This window comes from Paroedura picta, chromosome 7 (assembly GCF_049243985.1).
Source record: "Paroedura picta isolate Pp20150507F chromosome 7, Ppicta_v3.0, whole genome shotgun sequence".
In the NCBI taxonomy this organism is placed as follows: Eukaryota; Metazoa; Chordata; class Lepidosauria; order Squamata; family Gekkonidae; genus Paroedura; species Paroedura picta.
In genome coordinates this window covers 16,908,195-16,933,794 of record NC_135375.1, presented here as the reverse complement: position 1 = coordinate 16,933,794, position 25,600 = coordinate 16,908,195, and the positions used below count along the sequence as shown (strand labels likewise).

Here is a 25,600-nt window from a genome sequence, read left to right as displayed (position 1 = left end):
CGTATAGTAGATCGTATAGTTTGCAACATTATATAGTAGATCCTGAAATTATAACTAATCTCCAGGTGACAGAGGTCAGTTCTCTTGGAGAAAATGGTCACTTCGGAAAATGGACTGTGTGGCATTATCCCTTCTTGATGTCTGCCCCCCCCCCAATCTACCACTCCACCCACCAAATCTACCACCATCCCCAACCCAGAACGGGAAGCCTTATCCAGAGCCCAAACCGAGGCATTGCCTTCAGCCTAAAACATTTTCTATACACTTTAAATTTGGCGTTTGCTTTAGCACACATGACATATAACAGAAGAGAAGGGGGTTTGGATTTTCAGACTGACTTTAAACCCCTCTAACTGATGTCAGGATCATGCATTAAATGCATGATTTAAAAAAAAAATGAAAACAGTACACAAACTGAGGATCACTCAGCCTTATTCGATTTTGTGCTGCGGAAGAGTTTTTATCATAATCTTTGGGAATTTATCCAAGGTCGCTGAATTGTGAAACCATTCAAGTAATTAGCTACAAAATTCATAAACTGGAGAAAGGGGGAAGGGGGGGGGGAAATTAATAACTTTACCAATAATTGCAGGAAATAATTTTCTCGCATTTCACAGTTCGTATTCAACTATCATTAGTGTCCCTGATGGGGTAATAAGAACTCTCGTTTCATTTCTCTCGATCCGGTTCTTTCCAATACTACAAGGGTAATAAGGACCAAAGTACCCGCAGCAAGGACATAGTCTCTCTCTACAGACATCAGGAAGGTTGGGCACAAGAGCTAAAGGCTGTGAGTTAGTCACTGTTTTGGAACAGAAACAGATTTCAAAAATCTAATGAGATATGAAACTTGCTCACAGTCAAAATGGCTGGAGGCCTGTGAGTTAGCTTGAATAACATGGAAACTCCCCAACCTATGCAGGAAGCATTCTCCGGTGCACCTGGAGGTGACCAGTATGTGTAGCCACACACTGGAGTTGTTTTTTTTTGTGATTGAATCTTGGTGATACTTTACAGAAGCCTTTGATGCAGGGGTAGTCAAACTGCGGCCCTCCAGATGTCCATGGACTACAACTCCCAGAAGCCCCTGCCAGCGAATGCTGGCAGGGACTTCTGGGAATTGTAGTCCATGGACATCTGGAGGGCCGCAGTTTGACTACCCCTGCTTTGATGGATGGTTAGAGCAGAGTCGCCTGAAACTCAACCCCTCCAAGATGGCTGAGCAGGAAAGGGGCTGCACAAGAAGTGTGCCTATGCACTGTGGCTGGGTTGCAACATCTCGCCCACAGTCAGGAATTTGGGAGTGTTTCTGGATGCCTCCCTTTCTATGGAGGCTCAGGTTACGGGGGTAACCTGCTCAGCATTGTCAGGTGCTCTTTCCATTCAACCCAGGTTCCTTTTCAAATCCCCTCTCTGATCTCTCCAGGTTGCCCCAATCGCTGCTTCCTGCTCTCAAAGACGGAATTTGAGAAGGAACCTGGGTGGAATGGAAAGAGCACCTCACGAGCATTTTACCATCTTCACCAGGTGAGGCTACTAGCGCTCTACCTGCCCCCAGAATGTCTGGTCACGGTGATCCATGCAATGGCCACTTCTAGACTAGATTTCTGTAACTCAATGCTGGCCTACCCTCGTCCTTGACCCGGAAACTCCAGCTGGTTCAGAATGCAGCTGCTAGGGTCCTCAGTGGAACACCTTGGAGGGCCCACATCCAGCCTGTGCTGAGACAGCTGCATTGGTTGCTGGTTGTGGCCCGGATCAGATTCAAGGTTTTGGTTTTGACCTTTAAGGCCGCCCACGAGTTGGACCCTACCTATCTGAGGGACCGCTTGTCTGCTTATGTCCCCGCAAGGCACTTTGCTCTGCGGGTGCTAAACTCTCGAAGGTCCCTGGCCCCAAGTAGATATACCATGCCTTGAGCTGGGCCAGGACCTTTTCGATCCTGGCCCCAACCAATTGGAATGAGCTCTCAGGAGAGCTGAGGGCCCTGATGGAGCTTGCACAGTTCCGTAGGGCCTGCAAGATGGAGCTCTTCCATCAGGTCTTTGGCTGAGGCCAGGAATAAGTTCTACCAGGTCCCTCCTCAAGCTAGGTATTACAACGAACAATCCCCCTGAGGAGGATGGCTGCCAGGTGGGGAGGGTGTTATGGAATACACTGCTAATCTTGATAGGTTTTTATGCAGGTTTTATGGGGTAGAGGTTTTAACGGGGTTTTAAACATGCTGTAACCCGCTTTGAGTCTACGGAGAATGGAGGGCTATAAATGTAACAAACAAATAAAATACATGATATGATATTCTACATACATGCACGAATTCATGAATTAGTACAGCATGAAGCATATTTGCAAGAATTCAGTGACACCAGGGACTTCGTTTACGTGATATTATAATCAGGATTATTTTCTGGTATTTGCATCTGGGGGGCTCAAGTGCTTCAATGGTGCTTCTTTGGTAACTGGCAATCAAGATACACTCTATGGACTTCTAGTAGTAAACGTTTAGCAAGCCAGCTCACTCAGAGGGGACAGAGAAAACTTACAAGTATGCCTCGCCAAAGAATAGTTGGATCCAGCGCTGGTTGAGCCAAAGCCTTCCGGAATCTGGCTAGAGCTGCGTGGCCTGGTCAGCAGCTTTGGAGGCTCGATTTCAGCTCCAAACTCTGCTCCAATTACTCCTAGCAGAACGATAGCAGTGGCTTGCTTGCGCCTCTCTTCGTAAGACATGGATATCTTCTTCATTTGTGGGAATCCGGAAAGAGAACCTGCAATGCAGCACAAAGACAATTAGGAGGAGGATCAACAATTCACCACCATTGCGGTCACAAATGCTGGGGGTTAGATCTAGGCACAGATTACCTTTAATGGCAATAATTTCAAGTAGATGCCGATAGTCAAAACTCAGATAAACACAGGTGGTGTACACTCAGACTTGAAATATAGTCTAGGTTGTTTTTTTTTCCAAACACAGTTCCGCAGGGATTGCAAAAGAGAGTTCTTCCGCCAAGTTTTAGATTGAGGGCAAGGAGCCAACACCATCAACTGGAATCTCCAAGAATCCTCCTGGTCCAGTCATGCACCTGATATAATAGAAGGTGCCCCAAGTCCCGTCACTTTGTCAAGTGACAGTTTATACCAGTGGTTCTCAACCTGGGGGTTGGGACCCCTTTGGGGGTCAAATGACCCTTTCACAAGGGTCGTGGCAGTGCAAGCAGCTTGGCTTGGGGGTCGCTATCTACACAACAGCCTTGCGGGGTAGATCGAGACAGTGTTCGTCTGTCTGGAGCAGCGGAAAAGAGAGAGATCGGCATGGTGGGACAAGAGGCAGAACTGAACGGAGAAACCCAGGAAGAAAACCCATTTATATACTATCATGAACAATGGATCTTCATGCCATTTGTAAGTTTTGGTTTAATTTCTGTGAAAGAACACTTGCATAATTTTATGGTTGGGGGTCACCATAACACGAGGAACTGTATTAAAGGGTCACGGCATTAGGATGGTTGAGAACCACTGGTTTATACTGTTATATGCTAACGGATGGTTACAATGTTAATGTGTTGCAAGTCCTTTTAAAATAAATGAGTTTGACTAATATATAATGTACCAAAACCTGTGAATTGTGAGTTTATATTGTAAACCGCCCAGAGCTGCAAGAGAGGTTGGTATAGAAATGTAAACGAATGAATAAATAAATAAAAATAAACATTAAAAAAAAATTGAACAGCCTTCCTTCACTGTATACAGTTCAGATTCTCTCCCAATTTTATCTTTAGTAACATGGAGGTCCCTGCAGCGCTGCTTGTTCCTGCACTGGTCGGCAACATCAGAAGCCCCTGGCCACATGGGAGAAGAAGAAGAAGAAGAGTTGGTTCTTATATGCTGCTTTTCTCTACCCGAAGGAGGCTCAAAGTGGCTTACAGTCAACTTCCCTTTCCTCTCCCCACAACAGACACCCTGTGGGGTGGGTGAGGCTGAAAGAGCGCTGATATCACTGCTCGGTCAGAACAGTTTTATCAGTGCCGTGGCGAGCCCAAGGTCACCCAGCTGGCTGCATGTGGGGGAGTGCAGAATCGAACCCGGCATGCCAGATTAGAAGTCCGCACTCCTAACCACTACACCAAACTGCCTCTCTGATTCCACAATGTGGTTCCTTCCTATTCCAACATCATTCTTGGAGCAAAGTTAGCATGACCAGGAGCCAGGGTGCACATTCTTCCCCACAGGACTATGCGGCACAGGAAGAATCCATGCTTCAGCAGCTCCTAGTGTTGGAATCCATGCTTTGGCATGGAATAAGCTCCCTGGATGACCTTGGGCTAGTCACCATCTTCTCAAGCCTTATCGAAGCCTCCAAGGTTTCTTATGAGGTCAAAGAAAATTGACATGGAAATGAATAAACATCAAAGCCTTCTCAAACAGCTGGTTGTTAATGGTGAAAAACAAGCATTGTATCTAAATACCCATGCTGAACCGGGGGGAATGGGCTGATATTTTAATGTCCGCCATCTTGTTATGTTATGTTATTATTCTTTTATGTCTTAAGGGGTATTTTAAGGGGTGTTATTATATTTTATTGATTCTGTAAAACTGCCGCGAGACATTTGAGAGCGGCGGTATATAAATATAAATATAAATAAATAAATTTTAAAAAGATTGCTGGAAGATTCCCCCTCCGCACACAGTTTTCCTTCCAAAGGTGCAGCAGTGCTGGAGTCCGTTGCTTCCTCAGCATTTACACCACATTGTGAGGGGCTTCTGGGTGTTAACTACAAGTAGTTTGAAGTACCCCCAAAGCAATGGACAGGGGGCTAGTTGGGGCAGCGGGGAGGAGACAGGAATGTGAGTGATTGAACTGAAGCTCTCTCTTTCCAGTGGACAAAGGAACACACACCTGTAGTGAAACAATAGAATACTGATACCTGTCCAAATACAGGTGTGCAGACTCATGGATCACAGCCTTTATAACAATTAAACAGACTCCCCAATGCTTCCGAACATTGTTTGTTCTTTTGACAACTGTATTTGAGGTTTATTTGTAATTGGTCGAGCATGCCACGAAAGACACTTTTCATATATATTCTATCTAAATGAATTTTGTTCTAAATCACCCTTCCCCACTACAGCTTGATGCTCAATCTCTTCTGTGAGAAGAATGAGGAGACCACTTGGTGTTCGGGGAGAAGGACTAGTGCTGAAGATTAACGAAGCATGAATTAATAAAAGGTCGTCTGTGCTCGACCGTACGCCCAAACTGTAACAAATGAAATTTCTTCTCTTTTTCTTAAAACAAGCACACGAATCCCCGTTAAGAAAACCGATTCCCGGTTCAGCTCCGGCTCTGATAGTTTTACGCCCAAAGGGTAGGTGGAATCTTTAACAATGAGAAGGGAAGGAACTAAAAAAAAAAGAAAGGAAAAAAATCAATAGTCACCTTCGAGGGGAGAAAGATGAAAACACTCTCTATGCCAAGCGATACGTAACCGTTTTAAACGTCCATAATTGGGATATATAATCATCGCCATTAAAGGCAACACAAACCCAACGCAAGACTCTTGCCTAAATAGATCCATTTTTTAAATTTGCTTCGCTCGCAACACAATGATCTGGGAGGAAGCCACCCCGGTGCCCCCTTCCTCCGGCCCCCCCTTCCCCCCAACCCCGAAGAAGCACGCTCCATAACAATAGTTCAAAGGAAAGCTCCATTCTGCAGTTGCACTGATTGTTCTGTCAGCTGACCTCTGCAGAAGGGAATTGCTAACCGCTGCCGAGCCCCTTTGCTGACAAATGAATGATCGCGCCTCCATCTATTTTCACTATGGCTGCCTCTCGCCCAGGTGCTCAGACAGAGAGCCCAGTGTGACATCTTAGATCAAGATGAATTGGCACGAACTCCTGATCCAAGATTGTTTTATACCATTTAATTTAGTTTCTTCCCCTGCTCGGATGAGCACAGCTCTGGTTATGGATTTCTATTCTAATGTACTGAAGCAGCCACTGAAAGAAGCCAATGAAGCAGATGCTGGAGCTGGGGACTGCGGGGATACTGATCAATAGGCAAGGCGCTGACCCCGGCCGCTGAGCCTCTGCAATGGTCACTGTTTAAAGAAAAGGAAAGGAGGGGGGAGAGACGCCCCGCACATGGGCTGCTTCCAGTAGGAAATTAAACAACAGGGGCACTTGGCAAACTCCCCTGCACCCCTGCAAAAACACCCCCTAGTTGATCTTCCTTTTGTCTGATTAAAGCAACCTTACATTAACCCTTCTTGCGTTGGGATACATTTAGAACCCAAACGCTCCTTTATTCCCAAAGGTTCCGTGCCGTTCGGCCGATCTCGAAATGTCGCCTTGTTTACCTCGGCCTGCTTCTCCGGGAACAAAAGACTAAAAGTTTGCCTCGACTACTACGGGCAGTTTTTAAATTTGGACTAAAGCTAGCGTTGGCGTGTTTTGCATGTTACAGAGAGCCAAGTCCTGTCTCCTACTCATTGAAGGGTCAAAAACCTTAGAAGGGAGCCTGGAGCTGTTGACGAGACTTGGCAACTGTGCTTAAAGTCACCATTGCCCATTGTGGGGGGGAAAGGATGGTGCTGGCTTGGGGGGCAACAGTTTTGGACAGATGCATTAGCGTCACCGTTGACATAGACCGAGTTCTGTGCATGATGAGACCTTGCTTCGTTTAAGCCACCTTGCTTCGTTTAAGCACGGAGCTGGGTTTTGCTTTTCCCCGCTTTTGAGTTATTAGCGGGAGCGCGCAATTAATTGCGGCCCTTCCCAACAAATAAACTGACAGCCAAATGGGAGATTTTAAAATGAAATAATGTCTATAAAAGTTGTCCTCCCTACAAGTTTCATTTGTCTCGTGAAAATTTGGTATTTTCTCACCGCGATGTGCCTTCGTTTAATCATGCTAAAGGGTGACACGGAGATCCATTTTCTTGACAGTACGGTTGATCACCCTATCACAGTGAGAAAATTAATAACCTCAAATAGCCCTATGTGGAAAACAGAAGCTATGCCAGGAGAGAAAGGGGGAAGGTTTCCACAATTAGGTTGTGGAGGCAGCGCAGGGAAAGTGCACTAAGTAAATGGAAGTGACAGATTTCTTCATTATCGGCTCGGGTTTTTAAGGAAAATGGAACACTTTGGCTCCATATTTAAATGCTCTGCAAAAAAGGTGCCGACGGAATACCAAAAGCAAAAGGGTTTTTTTGAGGAATGGGCCTTCGAGCGTGAATGTATATATTTCCCCGCCCAAACGTGTTTAAATAAAATATAGGTAAAAAAAAAAATGTCTGAAAAGTTTAAGCTGTTTAAAAGGTTGCGAGATATTGATTCCTTCATTTAAAAAGCAGTCAGGGAGTGCAAGCGAGAGGTCAGGATAAATTTAACAGTTTGAAGCACTTTACTAAATAACTCTAAAGATCATGTTAATTGGCTTTGCGCGGTTCTAGTGTAAAATTAATTTTATCCAAGCTTACAATAAAAGGATTAAGAGACATATTAAGTTCCGCAAGTTTAACTGGAACAGGAATCAATGGATTTGAATTAAGGCTAAAGGCTATTTTATGGGAGATGGACTACCCCCAGATACTTTATATCGGCTATTAGACATATATTGATGGCCCTCTGTTATTGTGTTAGGTATTTAAAAAAGCTTGGGAAGAATAAACGCCAAACTAATTTATTATCCCAGGAAAAAACGCTTTAGGATTTGGAGCAGGAGAAGGTTGCTTTGGTCTCAGGCAGTCTACAAATGAGGCAGGGCAGCCAGCTCCTACCAAACTGGCCTTGAACATGGATGCCATCTTTGAACAACTAACCTTTGGGTTAAAAGCCAACAGCATGTAAACAGTAGCTACCTCTGAAGGCCTAGGGAACATACGTTTCATATGTATGAAGTGGCAACAGTAGAAAGAATTCTCAGACTGCCTAAATTCATTATTGTCTCACAGCCCTACCAAGTCTCCTTGTGTTTTATGTGCTTTTGACTCATTTATTTATTATTTAATTTATATACCGCTGCTCTCCAAGACTCACAGTGGTTTACAATAAAACGATAAAACAACAATGCCCATAAAATCCCCCATACAAAAACAGATGGCTCATCAGTGGAGTTGACTCCCCTTTAATCTCCCTCCCCACACACACACCTGTCCAGCTACCAGTACAGAGCTCTTCCATTAGGAGGGACCTGATCTCAGTAATTCAAGGGTACCCCCTGATGGTAATTCTGGGACCTCAACCCGGCCTCATATGCCTAGAGGAAGAGCTCCATCTTGCAGGCTCTGCGGAAAGCTGTTAATTCCAGCAGGGCCCTTAGCCCCTCTGGGAGCTCATTCCACCAGGCTGGGCCAGGCGAATGTCCCAGGGGCCCTGGACAACCAGCAGATTCATACCCGCAGACCAAAGTGGCCTGCGGGGGGGGGGGCATAGGCAGACAAGCAGTCCTGCAGATTAATGGCAACACCCATGAATAGGTGACTTCCAAAATGTCCTGTCTTCGACCGCTTTGCTCCAAACTTGCAAACTGAAGCCCACGGCTTCCTTTAGGCCTATTATGCACGGCCGCTGAAACGGTGGCATGGAGAATGAGGAGGAGGAAGAAGCGAAGCAAACCGATTATGCACGGGACAGAACACAACGGCGGCAAAACCCAGAGTATCCGATTATGCACAGGGCTACTCCGGAGCCGCTTCTGGTTGCGCCCTGGTCCCAGGAAGCTCCACATTCTTCTGCATCTCGCTAATCAGGCTTTTTCGGCGGCATAAGTTGACTCTGCACCCAGTTGCCGCCTGCAGCGTGCATAATTGGTGATTTTAGCCGCCGCCATTCCACCCCGAATGCAGACTTTCCACTCCGTGCATAATGGGCCTTATTGAGTCACTCCATCTCCTGTTGGGTCTCCCAGTTATGCCAATAAAGGTGAGTCTTGTTGGAACTTCCTTCTTTTCCCAATGCCTTTAGCTTTTCCTAGCCAAAGGCTCCTTGGGGGAGCTGCCAAGGAGAAAAAGGCCTAAGAACAAGATAGAATCATAGAATCATAGAGTTGGAAGGGGCCATACAGGCCATCTAGTCCAACCCCCTGCTCAACGCAGGATCAGACCAAAGCATCCTAAAGCATCCAAGAAAAGTGTGTATCCAACCTTTGCTTGAAGACTGCCAGTGAGGGGGAGCTCACCCTCCCTTAGGCAGCCTATTCCACTGCTGAACTACTCTGACTGTGAAAATCTTTTTCCTGATATCTAGCCAATATCGTTGTACTTGTAGTTTAAACCCATTACTGCGTGTCCTTTCCTCTGCAGCCAATGGGAACATCATCCTGCCCTCCTCCAAATGCCCTCAAATACTTAAAGAGGGCTATCATGTCCCCTCTCAACCTCCTTTTCTCCAGGCTGAACATTCCCAAGTCCCTCAACCTATCTTCATAGGGCTTGGTCCCTTGGCCCCAGATCATCTTCGTCGCTCTCCTTTGTACCCTTTCAATTTTATTTACGTCCTTCTTGAAGTGAGGCCTCCAGAACTGCACACAGTACTCCAGGTGTGGTCTCACCAGTGCCGTATACAATGGGACTATGACATCTTATGATTTTGATGTGATGCCCCTGTTGATACAGCCCCAAATGGCATTTGCGTTTTTTACCGCTGCATCACACTGCCTGCTCATGTTTAGTTTACAATCCACAAGTACCCCAAGGTCTCGTTCACACACAGTGTTACCTAGAAGCGTATCCCCCATCCAGTAGGCATGCTTTTCATTTTTCTGACCCAGATGCAGAACTTTACACTTATCTTTATTAAATTGCATCTTGTTCTCATTTGCCCATTTTTCCATTGTGTTCAGATCTCGTTGAACTCTGTCTCTATCTTCTGGAGTATTTGCCAGTCCTCCCAGTCAGCGCAAGTGCTGATATACCTGTATGTTGCCAAGATCTAAATGTTAAGTGCTTCGGACAAATGAGAAGCGTGGCGATTGCCCTTAAAAGTCCCGCCTCTCCTCCAGAGCTCTCTGAAGCAATCTTTGTGGTTTAGGCCTCATGCATATCCAAGTGATTGTCAGCCAATCAGAGCCCATGGAACTCCACTGGATGGGAGGGGCTATGCCAGCCTCAGCTTTAAAAGGGTGAAGAAAAAGTTTTTTTTTTCTTTTGGACTGGGATTTTGTGGCTTTGGAAAGCAGTGTCAACTTAACCAGACTTTTTTTATTTTGCTTTTTAGTTAGGGCTTTGGGGGGGGGGTCAGCTTAGGGTACAAATAAGCAACCTATTAAGGACCAACTGGTGTGTGTAGGTTCTGAAGTAAGGTGCTCAGGATGAGGAAAGAGCAGCCTTGAACCCGCTGAGGGACCCTGTCCAAAGAAAGGAGAATCAAACCTGTGTCTGAGCCTGAGGAAATCTGAATTCCAGCATAGGTGATAATATATTAGATATATTATTATTATTTTTACTTGGGGTCACCTATGCTGGTATTCAGATTTCCTATCCAGGCTCAGATAGAAGGGGTAAGCTGTATGGTGTGTGTGTGGGGGGGGGGGAAGGCCCACTACGTTTACAAAGTTGCACAGTTTTGCTTTAAGAGTAGATTTTGGTGTCTGACTTATGACCATGTTCACATGTATCATTCTAGCTCAGGTGGTAGCAGGGCCCCAAGAAGGGCCTCTGTAGATGACTGGCGTGGATGTGTAGGTTCATTTAAGGGGGAATGATCCTTCAGGGATGCTGGCCTCAAGCCAAGCTTCTGGTTGAGGCCAACAAACCCATACCATGGACTGGAACACTCCTACCAGATCCAGCACAAGGTGACCCAAGTCCGACCACATCAAGCAACAGTGTCTGTCAATTTAGCTATATAGTTTAAATGTTTGCAATGTTATAAGTTTACAGATTTACAAGTTAGTGAGTTTAATTTCTATGTCAGTGCAATGAAATTGTGCACTGTGAATTTATGCTGTAAACCGCCCTGAGCCTCAAGGGAGGACGGTATAAAAATGTTATAAATAGATGGATGGATGGATGGATGGATGGATGGATGGATGGATAGAAGCTTTAAACAGGAGTGGCCAGACTGTGGCTCTCCAGATGTCCATGGACCACAAATACCATGAGCCCCTGCCAGCACAAAGCAAGCAGGGACTCCTTTCTTTTCAATTTCTAACCCGCCACTCACAGTAATACCACCTCATGGTCATTGTAGTCTATGGACACCTGGAGAGCCACAGTTCGGGCATCCCTGCTTTAAACATTAATACCACCATCTTGAGTTGAGCCCAGAAGCCAACTGGGAACTGGTGTAGATAGAATGACGCTGGAGTGATACGTTCCCTGTGGCTCACTCCAGTCAACCCATTTTTCTTCACACAGGACATCCATCAGGACAACGAGGGCCGTTTTAGTCCTGTGACTACACTGGAACCTATTTTGACCTTCATCTTTGGTTTCCCTCTTGGTCTTGTTCGTGGCTATTTGCAATTTTATTTTGACATCTTTTGCCTTTGGAAAGCTGCCTTGGGAACAAACGTTGATGGCGATTGTTTTTTATTTATTTAAACAAAACTATAACAATGCGAAAGGTTTTGAAAGGAAATATTTCCATGCCTCACTTTGCACAACTTTCAATCTACTAACGTGCCTTCTTTCTGCTTCTTGGAAAACCGCATGGGTTTCTGATGGAGCCCAGCTCTACAAATTGGGGTCAATGGAAGGTTTTGGTTCCTTAGAAACAACAACAACAAAAAACCCCTTGGCAAGCTATTTCTGTAGCACTCAAGCACTGTTGACCTGGAGAGTAACAAGACTAGACATTAAATACAGAAAAAGCCCATAAGTGATGCAGTACATTAACAGAAGTATACAGGCGTTGCTATTTGCCTTTTAATTATTCATATAAATGTGACACCATCAAGTGACCTGAACTATTGGGAAACTTACTGTGTTGTCATCTGTGAAGTGTTGAGATTCTTGTCGTGCCGCTTTTGAGGCAGACCTACACTTGACCATCAGCCGTGTATGCCCTGAATGAAGAGCACCGAACCACGCTTATAAAAATTTCAAATGTACCCTGGGAAGTGTGAAAAACTGACTGCAAGCCAAGCCCCCTTTTACCGCATGTCTCCTTCTGTCTACCTCCCAACCTTCCGATCTCACAAATACACAGTCACATCCCTGTCTCTCAGCACTTTATTGATATTTACATCCTGTTACAGACTAAATTTTCTTCCTGTAAACGTAAATGTTTGGCTACTAAATGCACAGCTTTGAACAAGGGACCAGAAGCACGTGAGTTCTGCAAGGATGCACACCCTGGGAGAGAATGCTCAGAAATGAACATGATGGAAGTTGTCATCACAATCCTTTTGCAGTTAGAAAGCAGCCTGCAAGGTTCGCTAGAGTGTATACTCTAGGTTTTCTCTTGTAAGACTTTGCATACAAGTTTGCTGATGGAAAGCAAATGAAATTTAGGCCGATGTCATTTGTGAAACGCCTACAAACAGGAGCCTCCACTCCAGGTCACAAAACCTGATGAAGATCTCCAGCTCCAGAGATGTAAAGATGGCCTCAACCAGAGCCAGGGCTTTTTCGGCCCTGGCTCTGACCTGGTGGAACAACCTCCCACGTGCGATCAAGGCCCTGTGGGATCTGAAGCAATTCCGCCGGGACTGTAAGACAGAGTTGTTCCGCCAGGCCTAAGGTGGAGGCCCACAGAACATCAAAGATACTGTTCTCCCTGCTCACACTCAGCTAGATACCGAGAAATAAAGACTTAACATCCAATGCCTTAAAACACCCTGTTGGCATTTTACCCCTTCCCCTCACTCCGAGAAAGTTTTAAGCGCCAAGCAAACATGAATTACACCAGAAACAGATTTTTAAACCTGGAATACTAACTGGAAAGCCACCCTTTCCCAGGCCTGTGAGAGTTCAAGCAATAAGTGTAGAGACGGTAGGAGGGGAGCGCAGATTCAAACCCGGCTCGCCAGATTAGAAGTCCACACTCCGAACCACTACACCAAGACCACAATCACAATAATAAAAATCTTGTTCCAGCTATTAAAGTTATTTAAATTAGTTTTCCAGTTTTAAAAATCTGTTTCTGGTGTGATTCATGTTCGCTTGGGGCTTAAAGTTTTCTCGGAGTGAGGGGGAAGGGGTAAAGTGCCAACAGGATGTTTTAAGGCAGTGGTCCCCAACCTGCCGTCCGCGGCCCGGTGCCGGGCTGCGAAGGCCAGGGCGCCGGGCCGCGGTTCCCTCTCCCCCCCCCGCAGTAAAAAACTTCCCAGGCCGCAAGCTTGCGGCCCGGGAAGCTTCTTACTGCGGGAGGGTGGGGAGAGGGAATAAGGGCCGGGCTGCGCATCGCGCATGCGTGGCCCGGCCGTGCATGCGCAGATGCGTGCTGCGCGGCCGAAATTGGGTACGCGCGGCACTTTTGCGCATGCGCACATGGGCGATTTCGGCTGCGCAGTGCGCATGTGTGCATGTGTGGCCCGGCCGCGGGTGTGCGATGCGCGGGTGCGGCCACGTGGGCGTGCTGCGTGGCCGTGGCCGTGGCCGTGGCCCTGCCGGTCCCCAGCCAAAAAAAGGTTGGGGACCACTGTTTTAAGGCATTTGTTGTTAGGCCCTTATTTCTCAGTATCTAGCTGAGTGTGAGCAGGGAGGCCAGTCCCTTTGATGTTCCGGGGGGGGGGGGCTGGTGGAACAACTCCGTCTTACAGGCCCTGCGGAATTGCTTCAGATCCCACAAAGCCCTGGCTCTGGTTGAACCCATCTTTACCTCTCTGGAGCTGGGGATCTTCAGCAGGTTTTGCGATCTGGAGTGAAGGCTCCTGTTTGTAGGCATTTCACAAATGGCATCGGCCTAAATTTCATTTGTTTTCCATCAGCAAACTTGTATGAAAAGTCTTCCAAGAGAGATTTGGTTACACCAGCCCTTGCAAGGTTATTAACGTTGTTCAGGAGGTCTAGGAGAGATCAGGAGTCCTGAACTTTTTTGAGCCTGTGGGCAACTTTGGGATTTTGATAAATAGTAGTGGATGCAACCACAAAAGGTTGCCCCAGGAGGCAGAGACAGCCGTATCTATTGCTGATCAATAGGTAACATATTAGCTCTCCCCTTTGCTACATACAGCAGCTTCCATAGTACCGCTCTGCTAATAACTTTTTCCCCAACAGTGCTCTGGGGCAGTACCCCCCATCTGATGCCAGGAAGCAAAAAAAGGAACACTTAAATTATGTAATTTAGGTCTGAGCTTCAGGTCAGGAAATACTCAGAGATTGAAGGGGTGGGGAGCCTTAAGAGGGTGGAGCTGGGGGACTTCAATAAGGTGTAATCTTCCAAAGGGGTCATGAACTGATCTTTGTCACCTGGAGGTGATTTGCAACCCCCAAGATCTCCAGCCTCCATCTGGAGATTGGCAACCCCAGCATAATTGGTTCTGGAAATCTAGGCCTCTTCTCTCCACCCCTGTTCAATTCAAAAGAAAACAACCCTACCTGAAAGAATCATAGAATCATAGAACCATAGAGTTGGAAGGGGCCATACAGGCCATCTAGTCCAACCCCCTGCTCAACGCAGGATCAGCCCAGAGCATCCTAAAGCATCCAAGAAAAGTGTGTATCCAACCTTTGCTTGAAGACTGCCAGTGAAGGGGAGCTCACCACCTCCTTAGGCAGCCTATTCCACTGCTGAACTACTCTGACTGTGAACATTTTTTTTCCTGATATCTAGCCTATCGTTGTACTTGATGTTTAAACCCATTACTGCGTGTCCTTTCCTCTGCAGCCAATGGGAACAGCATCCTGCCCTCCTCCAAGTGACAACCTTTCAAATACTTAAAGAGGGCTCTCATGTCCCCTCTCAACCTCCCTTTCTCCAGGCTGAACATTCCCAAGTCCCTCAAACCTATCTTCATAGGGCTTGGTCCCTATCTTCATAGGGCTTGTTAATGGGAAACTACCAGGAACATAGGAAAGTGTGTGTGTGTGTGTGTGTGTGTGTGGGGATCATTACATAAAAATGGAACTTACCCTATCTCAATGGCATGAATACATTACATGCTTTACTTCCAGTCGGGAGTGTCATGACTAGCACTAAATGTTAAACCACCTTCACTATCTCCAAAGATTAGCTGGGTGGAGAGACGCAAATGGTAAACAGACAGTCCTGAAACTTTGTGGGGTTATTATTGTTTACACCTCCTTCTTTTTTCTTTTTCTTTTCTTTCTTTTTGCCATTCCACCTGCCTGAACCTCTTACCTGACAAAAGTATGAATTACCCCGTCCGCAGGCCTGATGATAACAACTGCGCTGACTGCTAACATTATCCGACTGATTCCTTCTCATCAGCAATTAGAATGTTTATGAACATTCTGTGCCACCACTGAAGCGCAGCCAACTGCTTAGAGGCACCTCAGAAGAGACCAGCGGTTCATTTCAATATGATTTTTATTTATAAATTAGAAACAGCATTTGTATCTTCTGTAAAACAGCTAGAGATTATTAAATTAATTCCCTGCCTCGTTTAGAAGGACATAGTCCCATTGTATACGGGACACAAGATGTCATAGTCCCATTGTATACGGCACTGGTCAGATCACACCTGGAGTACTGTGTGCAGTTCTGGAGGCCTCACTTCAAGGAGGATGTAGATAAAATTGAAAGGGTACAGAGGAGAGCGACGAGGATGATCTGGGGCCAAGGGATCAAGCCCTATGAAGATAGGTTGAGGGACTTGGGAATGTTCAGCCTGGAGAAAAGGAGGTTGAGAGGGGACATGATAGCCCTCTTTAAGTATTTGAAAGGTTGTCACTTGGAGGAGGGCAGGATGCTGTTCCCGTTGGCTGCAGAGGAGAGGACACGCAGTAATGGGTTTAAACTTCAAGTACAACGATATAGGCTAGATATCAGGAAAAACATTTTCACAGTCAGAGTAGTTCAGCAGTGGAATAGGCTGCCTAAGGAGCTGGTGAGCTCCCCCTCACTGGCAGTCTTCAAGCAAAGGTTGGATGCACACTTTTCTTGGATGCTTTAGGATGCTTAGGGCTGATCCTGTGTTGAGCAGGGGGTTGGACTAGATGGCCTGTACGGCCCCTTCCAACTCTATGATTCTGTGATTCTATGACTCTATGACATTTCAAAATTTCCCACTAACTTCTCAAAGGTTTAAAAAAAAAAATCAGGACATGCAAAAAAAAATGAGGGCATGAAAAACAAAGGTTCTGGTATGCATTCAGAGGACTGACCTTGCTTATCCATCCCATCCACAGTAAAATGGCGTGGAGGGGACCTTCTTTTAACACGCAAGTTCATCATTTAAGCGAAAAACTTGCTTCCATTTTCCGAGCTGCTTGAGCCAACTGGGTTCATAGTGGTTTACAGTAACCGTACGGATTAAGGCCCTGTTTTTCTGCTGCATAGCTGGTGCTATTCTGAGGCAATAGCGTGCTTAAATCCACACCAATGAAATCAATACAGCACTGTTCTCTTCAAGGTGAGACCAAATAAACCTGTCTGAAGCTTTGAGAAATAGGGTTTGCACTACACTTTGAGTGCTAAGTGCCTTTCAGTCCAGAGATCTGTCATTAAATAATCATTAGCCATCATTCATTCTTCCTAAAAAGCTTAACATCTAAACTTGTTCCGCATCCACTCAAGTATTAGTATAGACTACCAAAGTATTCATTAGCTCTTAGGGATGGGGATACACTTAACTTTAACAATGCACTGACACGCCACGGCGGCAGGACGGAATAAGAGCGCTTTTGCGGGAGGATTCTCCTTGCTTAATGGTGCCTTTAAATTGCTGTCATTCCACGGAAGGGTTAATAGCGCTCCCAATCCCCCCCCCAACCCCTTTAAGAAGATGGATATCGCTCACAGACGGCCTTGTCAAGGTATAAAACCACATGCGTTTATGGCTTGCAGTTTTGCTTCCAATCTTATGTAGCTGATGATTCCCCCCCCCCCCCCCCAAGGTTTCCACTCGAGTTTTGCCTAATCTGCGGGACGGCAGCCAGATGGGAGTTCCACAATTAATGCAAGTTTGCCCACGGAGTTCTATTGAGACTTATCCATGCTATGGAAGCAAGGGGTTAACCTTCCTCATACTCACCGTATTGATTCACAAATATAATAAGTCTACTTTGCCGCTCATTGTGATATCGTCTGATTACGGAAGTGAACCGTCTACATAAAAATATTACTAAAAAACCCCCAAAAAGCTGGTGCAGACAATAAGTTCCATAACTAAAACATTTATTACTAAGCAGTCTAACCCAGGGGTAGTCAACCTGTGGTCCTCCAGATGTTCATGGACTACAATTCCCATGAGCCCCTGCCAGCGTTACCCCTGGGCCTATCAAATCAGATTCAAGTGGGTAGCCGTGTTGGTCTGAAACAGCACAACAAAACAAAATCAGAGTCCATTGGCACCTTTAAGACCAACAAAGATTTATTCAAGGGGTGAGCTTTCGAGTGCAAGCCCCCCTTGTCAGGCTAAGAACTACCACTGTCATGACTGAGGAAGAGTGCTTGCTCACACCTTGAATTAATCTTTGTTGGTCTTAAAGGTGCCACTGGACTCTGATTTTGTTTTCTTCCTCAGAAGAGGGCTTGCATTCGAAAGCTCACGCCTTGAATAAATCTTTGTTGGTCTTAAAGGTGCCACTGGACTCTGATTTTGTTTTGTTGTGCTATCAAATCAGAGAAAGCACACTTAAACCGTTCACACACTGGGAACTTCACTGCCCCAGCTCTCGTGCAGGAGCAAAAATCGAGGGCAGATGAGGCTCAACAGGCCAAATGCTCCCCCGTGTGGGTGCAGGAAGAGGTGGGGCAACCTGCCATGAATAAAACTCCAGCCTGCAGCCCGGCATGAAACCTCCAGTGCGTAAACGGTCTTAGTGACTATCAGGATTTTCTACTGTGGGACTGCAGATAAAGTTTGGTGGGCAGCCGTGATGGTCTGGATCAGGGGTAATCAAACTGCGACCCTCCAGATGTCCATGGACTACAATTCCCAGGAGCCCCTGCCAGCGAATGCTGTCAGGGGCTTCTGGGAATTGTAGTCCATGGACATTTGGAGGGCCGCAGTTTGATTACCCCTGGTCTGGATCAACAAAACAAAGTTTGAGCTCAGTAGCACCTTGAAGACCAACAAAACTGAATTCTGGCCATAGGCGTTTGTGTGCATGCATACTTCAGATCTTTACACCTGACCCATATCTGGTGCAATGAGCTCCCGGAAGATTTAGGATTTAGACCAGTTTCCAAGGGCCTGCAAGACAGAGCTCTTCCACCAGGCATTTGGTTGGGGCCAATTACCCAGAAACATTTTCGTTGGCCCCCTCTTGTGATAACCCTCCCCCCCTTTATGGAATAGCAATTATTATAGAGTGGTTGGCATCGGAATTTTTTTTGGTTTTATTGTTAATTATTGCATTTATTGTTTTAATGTTTTTAACTCTACGTAATTTATCCTCTGTTGTTAACCACCCCGAGCCGACGTTTGGGAGGGGTGGTATATAACTTTAACAAACAAACAAACACACAATCGTGTGTGCCTGCACAAACCAGTGGTGTAGTAGGCTGTCGAATCAAAGAACTGTTTGGCTTTGATCGTAAGAAGGATTACAGAAAACAATATTAACACAGTGGGGGGGAAAACAATTAGGATTTTACAGTATTTGTTTGTAGCTGATTAAAAAAACGTTTTGATATCAGCACCAGAAAGACAAACAGGGAGCACGTTTGTGGGAGAGATTATAGGAAAACACACAAAATCTAGGCCTGGCTGATTAAAGGGCTAGACCGTCTGTTCTGTACAGAACGGCAGAGAATCCATTTTGTGCCAAACTATTTTCCGACTGCTCTCGCTGCGTGTTAGGGAAATGGTCGCTTCATCCATTTTAGATCTCTCATTTGTCAATACAGTGAAACGTTCAGTCCAGAACAGCAGCAAAAAGAAGTGCATAGGAGGAGAGAAATGCATAGTGTAATGTGGCTTTTTTTCTTAAACACACACACACACACACACAAACACACACATACACTTATGCATGGAGACAGATTTAATATATGCTAAGTTTATTGTAATACATGGGTACTTAGTTTATTAATAGTTTATTTCTGTGGTAAGAGGATTTGATTGAACTGTTTTTTGCCATTGTTACAAAGCTTGCGGGTATGGAGAAAAGCTTTGTCTCCCAACTGGTGCACAAATAAAATGTTGAAAATGACATTCATGCGGAGATACAGAAATCCTTCAACTTGTTATTTGGTCATGGCTTTGCATTAGCACGGATGCTGATCAGAAGACAACGTGGCCTTCACAGTATTAAAACGTCCCACATTCATGCTAATTAAGGTACTCTGACTCTGAAAATGCCCCATGAGCTAACAAAAGAAATCAAATATTGTAAAAATTTTCAGCTAAATGGGGGGAGGGTAACTTGGCAACAGTTAGTGAAGGCTAGCTCACAGATAGACAAAAAAAAAACTAAAAGTCCATATGAAAGTATTTTTTTTTCCAAATCACTCTTGCTCTTAAAGATATGCTAGATTACAACCAGCTGATCAATAAAAGCAATTCATTCTGGAGTATCAAACCTCGATGGGCATTGGTGAAACTTCAATAAAACCAGTATTCTGGATTTTACGTTTTGAGGCACGATTACTATTTTATTGAAAAAGCAGAGGAGTAACAAACTATTTAAAATTGCAATCGCTCTGAAACTGAGTGGCTGCGTATCCCGATTCTTTATGAATTAGACCTAGTTCTTATTGGAAATCAATGAGGAGGCAGGTAAAATTAGATAGCCATGATCTGCCAGGAAATCAATAAGAGATACAGCAATATCAGAAACTAAAAATGGAATGTCTTACAGAAATGGAAAAACGTATTTTCCCCCCTCAAAGGAAAATGTTAATTTTTCTTAACAGCGAGAGGGGTATTTTTTTAAAGGCCATAAAATATCAGGTATCGCGCACAAATTACATTTATTAGTACTCAGTTGTCTTCCTGTTATTAAAGGGGAAAAAAAAGAACGGCATGTCGCAATTTCTTCTGTTTCCCAAAGAACGCCTGAAAATGGTTCACTCCGTCGTTCCAACGGAGGAAATCTATTGCAAACGAATTCAATGGATTACAAAACCCAAACTGCAGAGTGTGTGAGACTGTTTCAGTAATAAGAGGCTTGCAAAAACAAAACAAAACCTGGCAGCGCCCAATATATGTGAAACATGTAAACCAGTGGAATTTGTTTTCTTTTTTTTTAATGTCAACAGATTTGTCAGCATGGAGAACAACGGTTACCGGTGCCTCTGGAGAGATTATAGGAAAACACAGCACAGTCATAACGTTACGTATGCAGTTAGCAAGCTCGTGGGAGGAGGGAATTTGTGCTACTTAGTTCTTTATGCTACGCACATGCTTTTTCAGAAGGCAATGAAACTTCATCATCGCACGCGTGCCAAACCGAATACTGCCTCTTTTGTAACGGATTATCCGCCGCTGCGCACTCATTCGGCATTCCTCTCGCCCCGCCGTTATCAAGGTGAGTTCTGGAGAACTGAGGAGCACAGAGGGAGCGTGCATGTCATTCTGCGGCTCCCGACAATTAGCAGAGCCCCCCCCCCCCCACAAAACCATTTCTCTAACACCAGAGTTCCTTGAGCAGGAGGCTGCTCTTATGAGGGACAGCCAGGCCGTTGCTAGGCAAGATCTGCAGAAGCGCGCTACAGAGCAAAAGAAGAAGGGATAACGGAGAGGACAAAGGTAAAGCACGTCTGAGCGTCGCGCAAATGACACGAAGAGCCTAACCCTCTCGATGGCTGGGCAAAGCAAGAATCAGACGTACAAGCCGCTGCAGGAGCGCAATTGCGAGCAACTATCTTGTGCGGAAGACGCAAGCGCTGTTTTTAATCTCACCTCTTCAGGCAGCTAATGGTTACCAGTAAAGAGGCAGTTGAACAAAATTAATGTGTATACATGTGTAAGATTTTTTAAAAACAGCCAAATATAAAATTGTGGCAGTCTTTCTAGATGGGGAGAAGAAGAAGAAGAAGAAGAAGAAGAAGAAGAAGAGTTGGTTCTTATATGCCGCTTTTCTCTACCCGAAGGAGTCTCAAAGCGGCATACATTCACCTTCCCTTTCCTCTCCCCACAACAGATACCCTTTAAGGGAGGGGAGGCTGAGAGAGCCCTGAAATTACTGAAGAAGAAGAAGAGTTGGTTCTTATATGCCGCTTTTCTCTATCCGAAGGAGGCTCAAAGCGGCTTACAATCACCTTCCCTTTCCTCTCCCCACAACAGACACCCTGTGCGGTGGGTGAGGCTGAGGAAAGGAACAGCTATTCTTCCAGAAATAGGCCTGGCAAATGTCTCTTTCACTGCCACCCTAAGAGAAAGGAAGGATGCCAAGGCAATTAATAATAAATTAAGGCAAACACACACACAAAAATATTAGAACTGCAGCAGACTAATAGCCACAAAACGTACTGCATAGTGTACCTGAAGGGTAGTGCAAAATGCAATATTCGGGGCACAGATCAGAAGTGGGACACACAATTGGGGGGCAAGTAGAGACAGCAGCCACATGGAATAGCTTCTAGGCGGATAGATCCAGAGGAGAGGACCACTGCCCATTCCCACAAGTGATGCAATACTGCACATGATGGAATAAAGCAATTTGCCAATGCCTCTGTTCCAACTGGAAACAATGAAATATGCCAGAGTGGGGTACCAAATACCAGCAAGGCAGCCTCCAGGCAAGGACCTGTCCACAGTCCCCTCTTCTGACTACTTCCTGCTCACTAACAGCAAGGGGCAGAACCCAATCGGCACAATGCTGTTATTAAAAGAGAGAAACTACGGAGTACCTAAAAAATGCCCCAATAGCAGTCTCAGCATTGTGAGAGGACGTACAACGAAACAGGGAGGAAACGGCTCACAGAAGAGAGAGGCAAGCCCTTGATGCCATCTTGAAGAACCAAAACACCCATCACATTAGATCAGGCCTAAATTTGGACCCATGCTGGCAGGGGCCCATGGGAATTGTGGTCCATGAACATCTGGAGGGCTGCAGTTTGACTACCCCTGCCCTAGACTGATAATGGGGAGATACATGCCTTCTGATGAAACTCAAATACTTTGGCCACCTCATGAGAAGGAAGGACTCCCTGGAGAAGAGCCTAATGCTGGGAGCGATGGAGGGCAAAAGAAGAAGGGGACGACAGAGAATGAGGTGGATGGATGGAGTCACTGAAGCAGTCGGTGCAAACTTAAATGGACTCTGGGGAATGGTAGAGGACAGGAAGGCCTGGAGGATCATTGTCCATGGGGTCGCGATGGGTCGGACACGACTTCGCACCTAACAACAACAACATGCCTCCTACACCGTAACTGTTCTAATGGGTACACGAAAGCTTCATATCTACCTCGATATCTACCTAGATTGTAGTAAGCATTTCCATGAGTTCTGAAAGCCCGCTCAATTCAGAGACACCCTCGCCAACAAACTATTCCACTTTCTAATCCACATTATCACTTAAATCATTCTGAATGATGGTTAACACAGTATCTCCAGTGTGCACTGTGCTTTAGAGAGACAGTTCCTTACCAAGAAGGATTTAGATGGGGTGGGTGGGGGGTTCCTACCTGAGAAAATGTGTGGGGTGTGTGTGTGAGGGGGAGAGAGAGAGAGAGAAAGAGAGAGAGAGAGAGAATATCCACAGTGATGTGTCAATGTTCATTTAAATACCATTGGTTGCCATGACAGCACCAATACTAATAGCAGTGGGCCCTGCTTATTACGTTTCTTTCTTGAGCAGCGCAGGGACGTACAGTTTGTTCTTAACGCCACACACTGCTTCTCAGAGCAGCCTTCCTGGTTTTAATTTGTATCCATGATATTTTGTACCCAGAATATCCGGGAACGATCCTTTCTTCCCACATGACCTCAAACTAAACAAATCATTTTGAATGCACCCTTTTGCCCAACTAGCCAGGGCGACAAGGCCACTGGGAAGGCATTTTCTCCAATGGATACCCCTACAATAAGAGTGGCCATCTTCTTCCGGAATCCTTCGGGTCATTGTATGGCTTTAAAAAAATTTGGATCAGGCTGAGAGATGGGATTTAAAGCAAGCTGCAGCTGGAAGCCTTCTGCAGTTGCTGGCTTGTCTTTTTTCCCCCCCTCGTCAACGGAAACTTCAGCTAATTTCTGGTTGATTGTTAATCTACTGCTATTCATCCGGGATCTTCTGAGAGGGGAGGGCTGAAAATACACCAAAAAAAACAAAAAAAACTCCCCCATCAACCTGCTTGGTGAAAGCAAGTTGTAATGTGGAGTACCGCTCAAACGCATCATAGTGCTATGGAGGAAAATGTAAACAACGTGCTTGCTTACGGGCAAAGGGGGGGAAAGAAAATACCGACCAACGAGGAAGCTGGAAATCGGTATCAGATCAACAGAAGGACCCAACAGTACCAGCGAGGCTCAATACCTTAGGATGCTTCTGCAGCTGGAAGAACTCCAGAGAGTTAACCTGGTGTGATAAAAGACTTGACAAAGCAATTCTGACTGCAGCAATGCTAAGTTGTGGGCTAATACGAGAACAGGGGGGGCCCCAATGGCTGTCTTTCAACATGTGCAATTTACACATGGCTTTATCAATAGCCCTAGCGCTGAATACAGAACACACTCTATTTGGCTTTCAGTCAATTAAGCTTTAAGCTGTCAGCAAACAAGACTTTTAAGTTAATTTTGAATCACCGTGAATCAAGTTGAAGGTTGGAAAAGGGCGCACTCACACGCCCGGCATGAAAAAAGGCAGTTTAATTGCCTCTGAATAGCTATTATATGCAGCAATTGGCCTATTGAATCCTAGATGATCTATTTATTTATCAAAGTGCGGCGGAAAACGGGTAGAAAGAATGAGCCGCACGCATTGAACTTGCAAAACGCTGCTTCAGACAGTGATAATATAGGCGTGCCACATGCAAATTTCGCAGCTGCTAGGTTACGGGCGTAAGTTGCATGCCTTCAACTTTCACTGATGTTGAAAGCTTGCTAAATTGTGAATAAATTAAGTGACGGGACCGTAAAAAGAAACATCAGGGCTCTGGACTGTTTCATACTTAGCCCCATGATATTTTTGCATTTTTAGGCTGCCAACGTCACACATATTTTAAAGTTCCTCCTCATAAATACGGTTTTGAAATTTAAGTGCAAGGAAAAGGACTTAAGGCTGAGGTATTTTGATCAGTAACTGAAATGTTTGACCAGTAATTCACATCACTTCTATTTTCATAAAATAGAGAACTGGATTCTCTGAATCGGGCGTTTATTATTAAAATGTATGGTTACATCACGAGCCGGTGACATAAGTTTTAAACTGATTTTCTTCTATTACTCACAAATAGGAAAGAAAATATAAAGTCAAGAGATGCGTTCTAGAATGTAAGCCCTTTTTTAATTTGAGGGGGGGGAGAAAATGACATGTTTTAATTGAATATCTCAACGGCCACTAGGTAACTTGCACCTCGTAATTCAAGGTATTGCAAATAAACTGCCACTTCCCCCGAGGTGCTGCTGTGAATTTTAATTGGTTCTGTGGGATGTCAATCAAAGCTGAGGCAATCATTTAACAATGTTGGTAACAGCTAATACACTAAGAAGAATGGAAGGTATCGGGGAGAAAATGCGTTCGGTTTCTGGTTTTAAATTATCACGGGTGAAGCCGTTTGATTTTGTTTCCTCTATAAAAGCTCAATTTGTTTGCACACAACAGGCGTCACTGCAACCATTTTGAAAATCACCACCAATCTCGATAGCACTTTTCATAATGGACGTGGCTGCTTTACGGTTCCCAGATTTACTGCAAGCAAGCTGTACTGGACAGACAGGGAACAAGCCAACAACAACAACAACAACAAGGTACCACAGGTCAGCAATTGCCAAACTACAAGGCTACCCATAATATATTCTATGTTATAGGAATTAGCATGGAGACACTCAAGAGTCCTGAAGTCAGGGGTAGTCAACCTGTGGTCCTCCAGATGTTCATGGACTGCAATTCCCATGAGCCCCTGCCAGCGTTTGCTGGCAGGGGCTCATGGGAATTGTAGTCCATGAACATCTGGAGGACCACAGGTTGACTACCCCTGCTGTAAGTCGTTTCTCTCCAAGTCAGGCCAAAACGATTTCTGGATTATATTTTGTTTTCAAAAGGCTTTCTGAGTTCAGCCAAGATTGCCAAAACAATACAAAACAGGAGAAGATTTAAACCACCATTTGTTTGTTTGTTTGTTTGTTTATTTGGATTTTTATACCACCCTTCCCTGTGGCTCTGGGCGGTTTACACAGAACATTGTACAAAATTACATAGCATACTAGCAAGAAATTACATAACATACTAGGAAGACTTAAGTATACCAACTATATAAATATCAACATAGCCTTGCATTCGTGCATTCATCAAATAAAGTTCTCTTATCTTGTCAGAAGAAAATTAAAAAGTGGAGACCATACCCCCTCCCCCTTGGGGTCAATCCTGGCCTTTGAAAATGAATAGATTCAGATTCAGAGTACCTTTAAAATCCAGAAGT

At 45.1% G+C, this 25,600-nt stretch overlaps 1 protein-coding gene across 6 annotated transcripts in view; it reads right to left on the bottom strand.

The window, feature by feature from the left end:
• Nucleotides 1-25,600, bottom strand: part of WDR7 (WD repeat domain 7) — a 250,905-nt gene that overhangs the window by 102,057 nt on the left and 123,248 nt on the right. For all 6 annotated transcript variants that reach the window (XM_077346857.1, XM_077346856.1, XM_077346858.1 and 3 more), the window contains one exon: nucleotides 2,544-2,765. In XM_077346857.1, coding sequence (XP_077202972.1) covers nucleotides 2,544-2,765 — 222 coding nt within the window. The remainder of the gene's footprint in view (nucleotides 1-2,543; nucleotides 2,766-25,600) is intronic.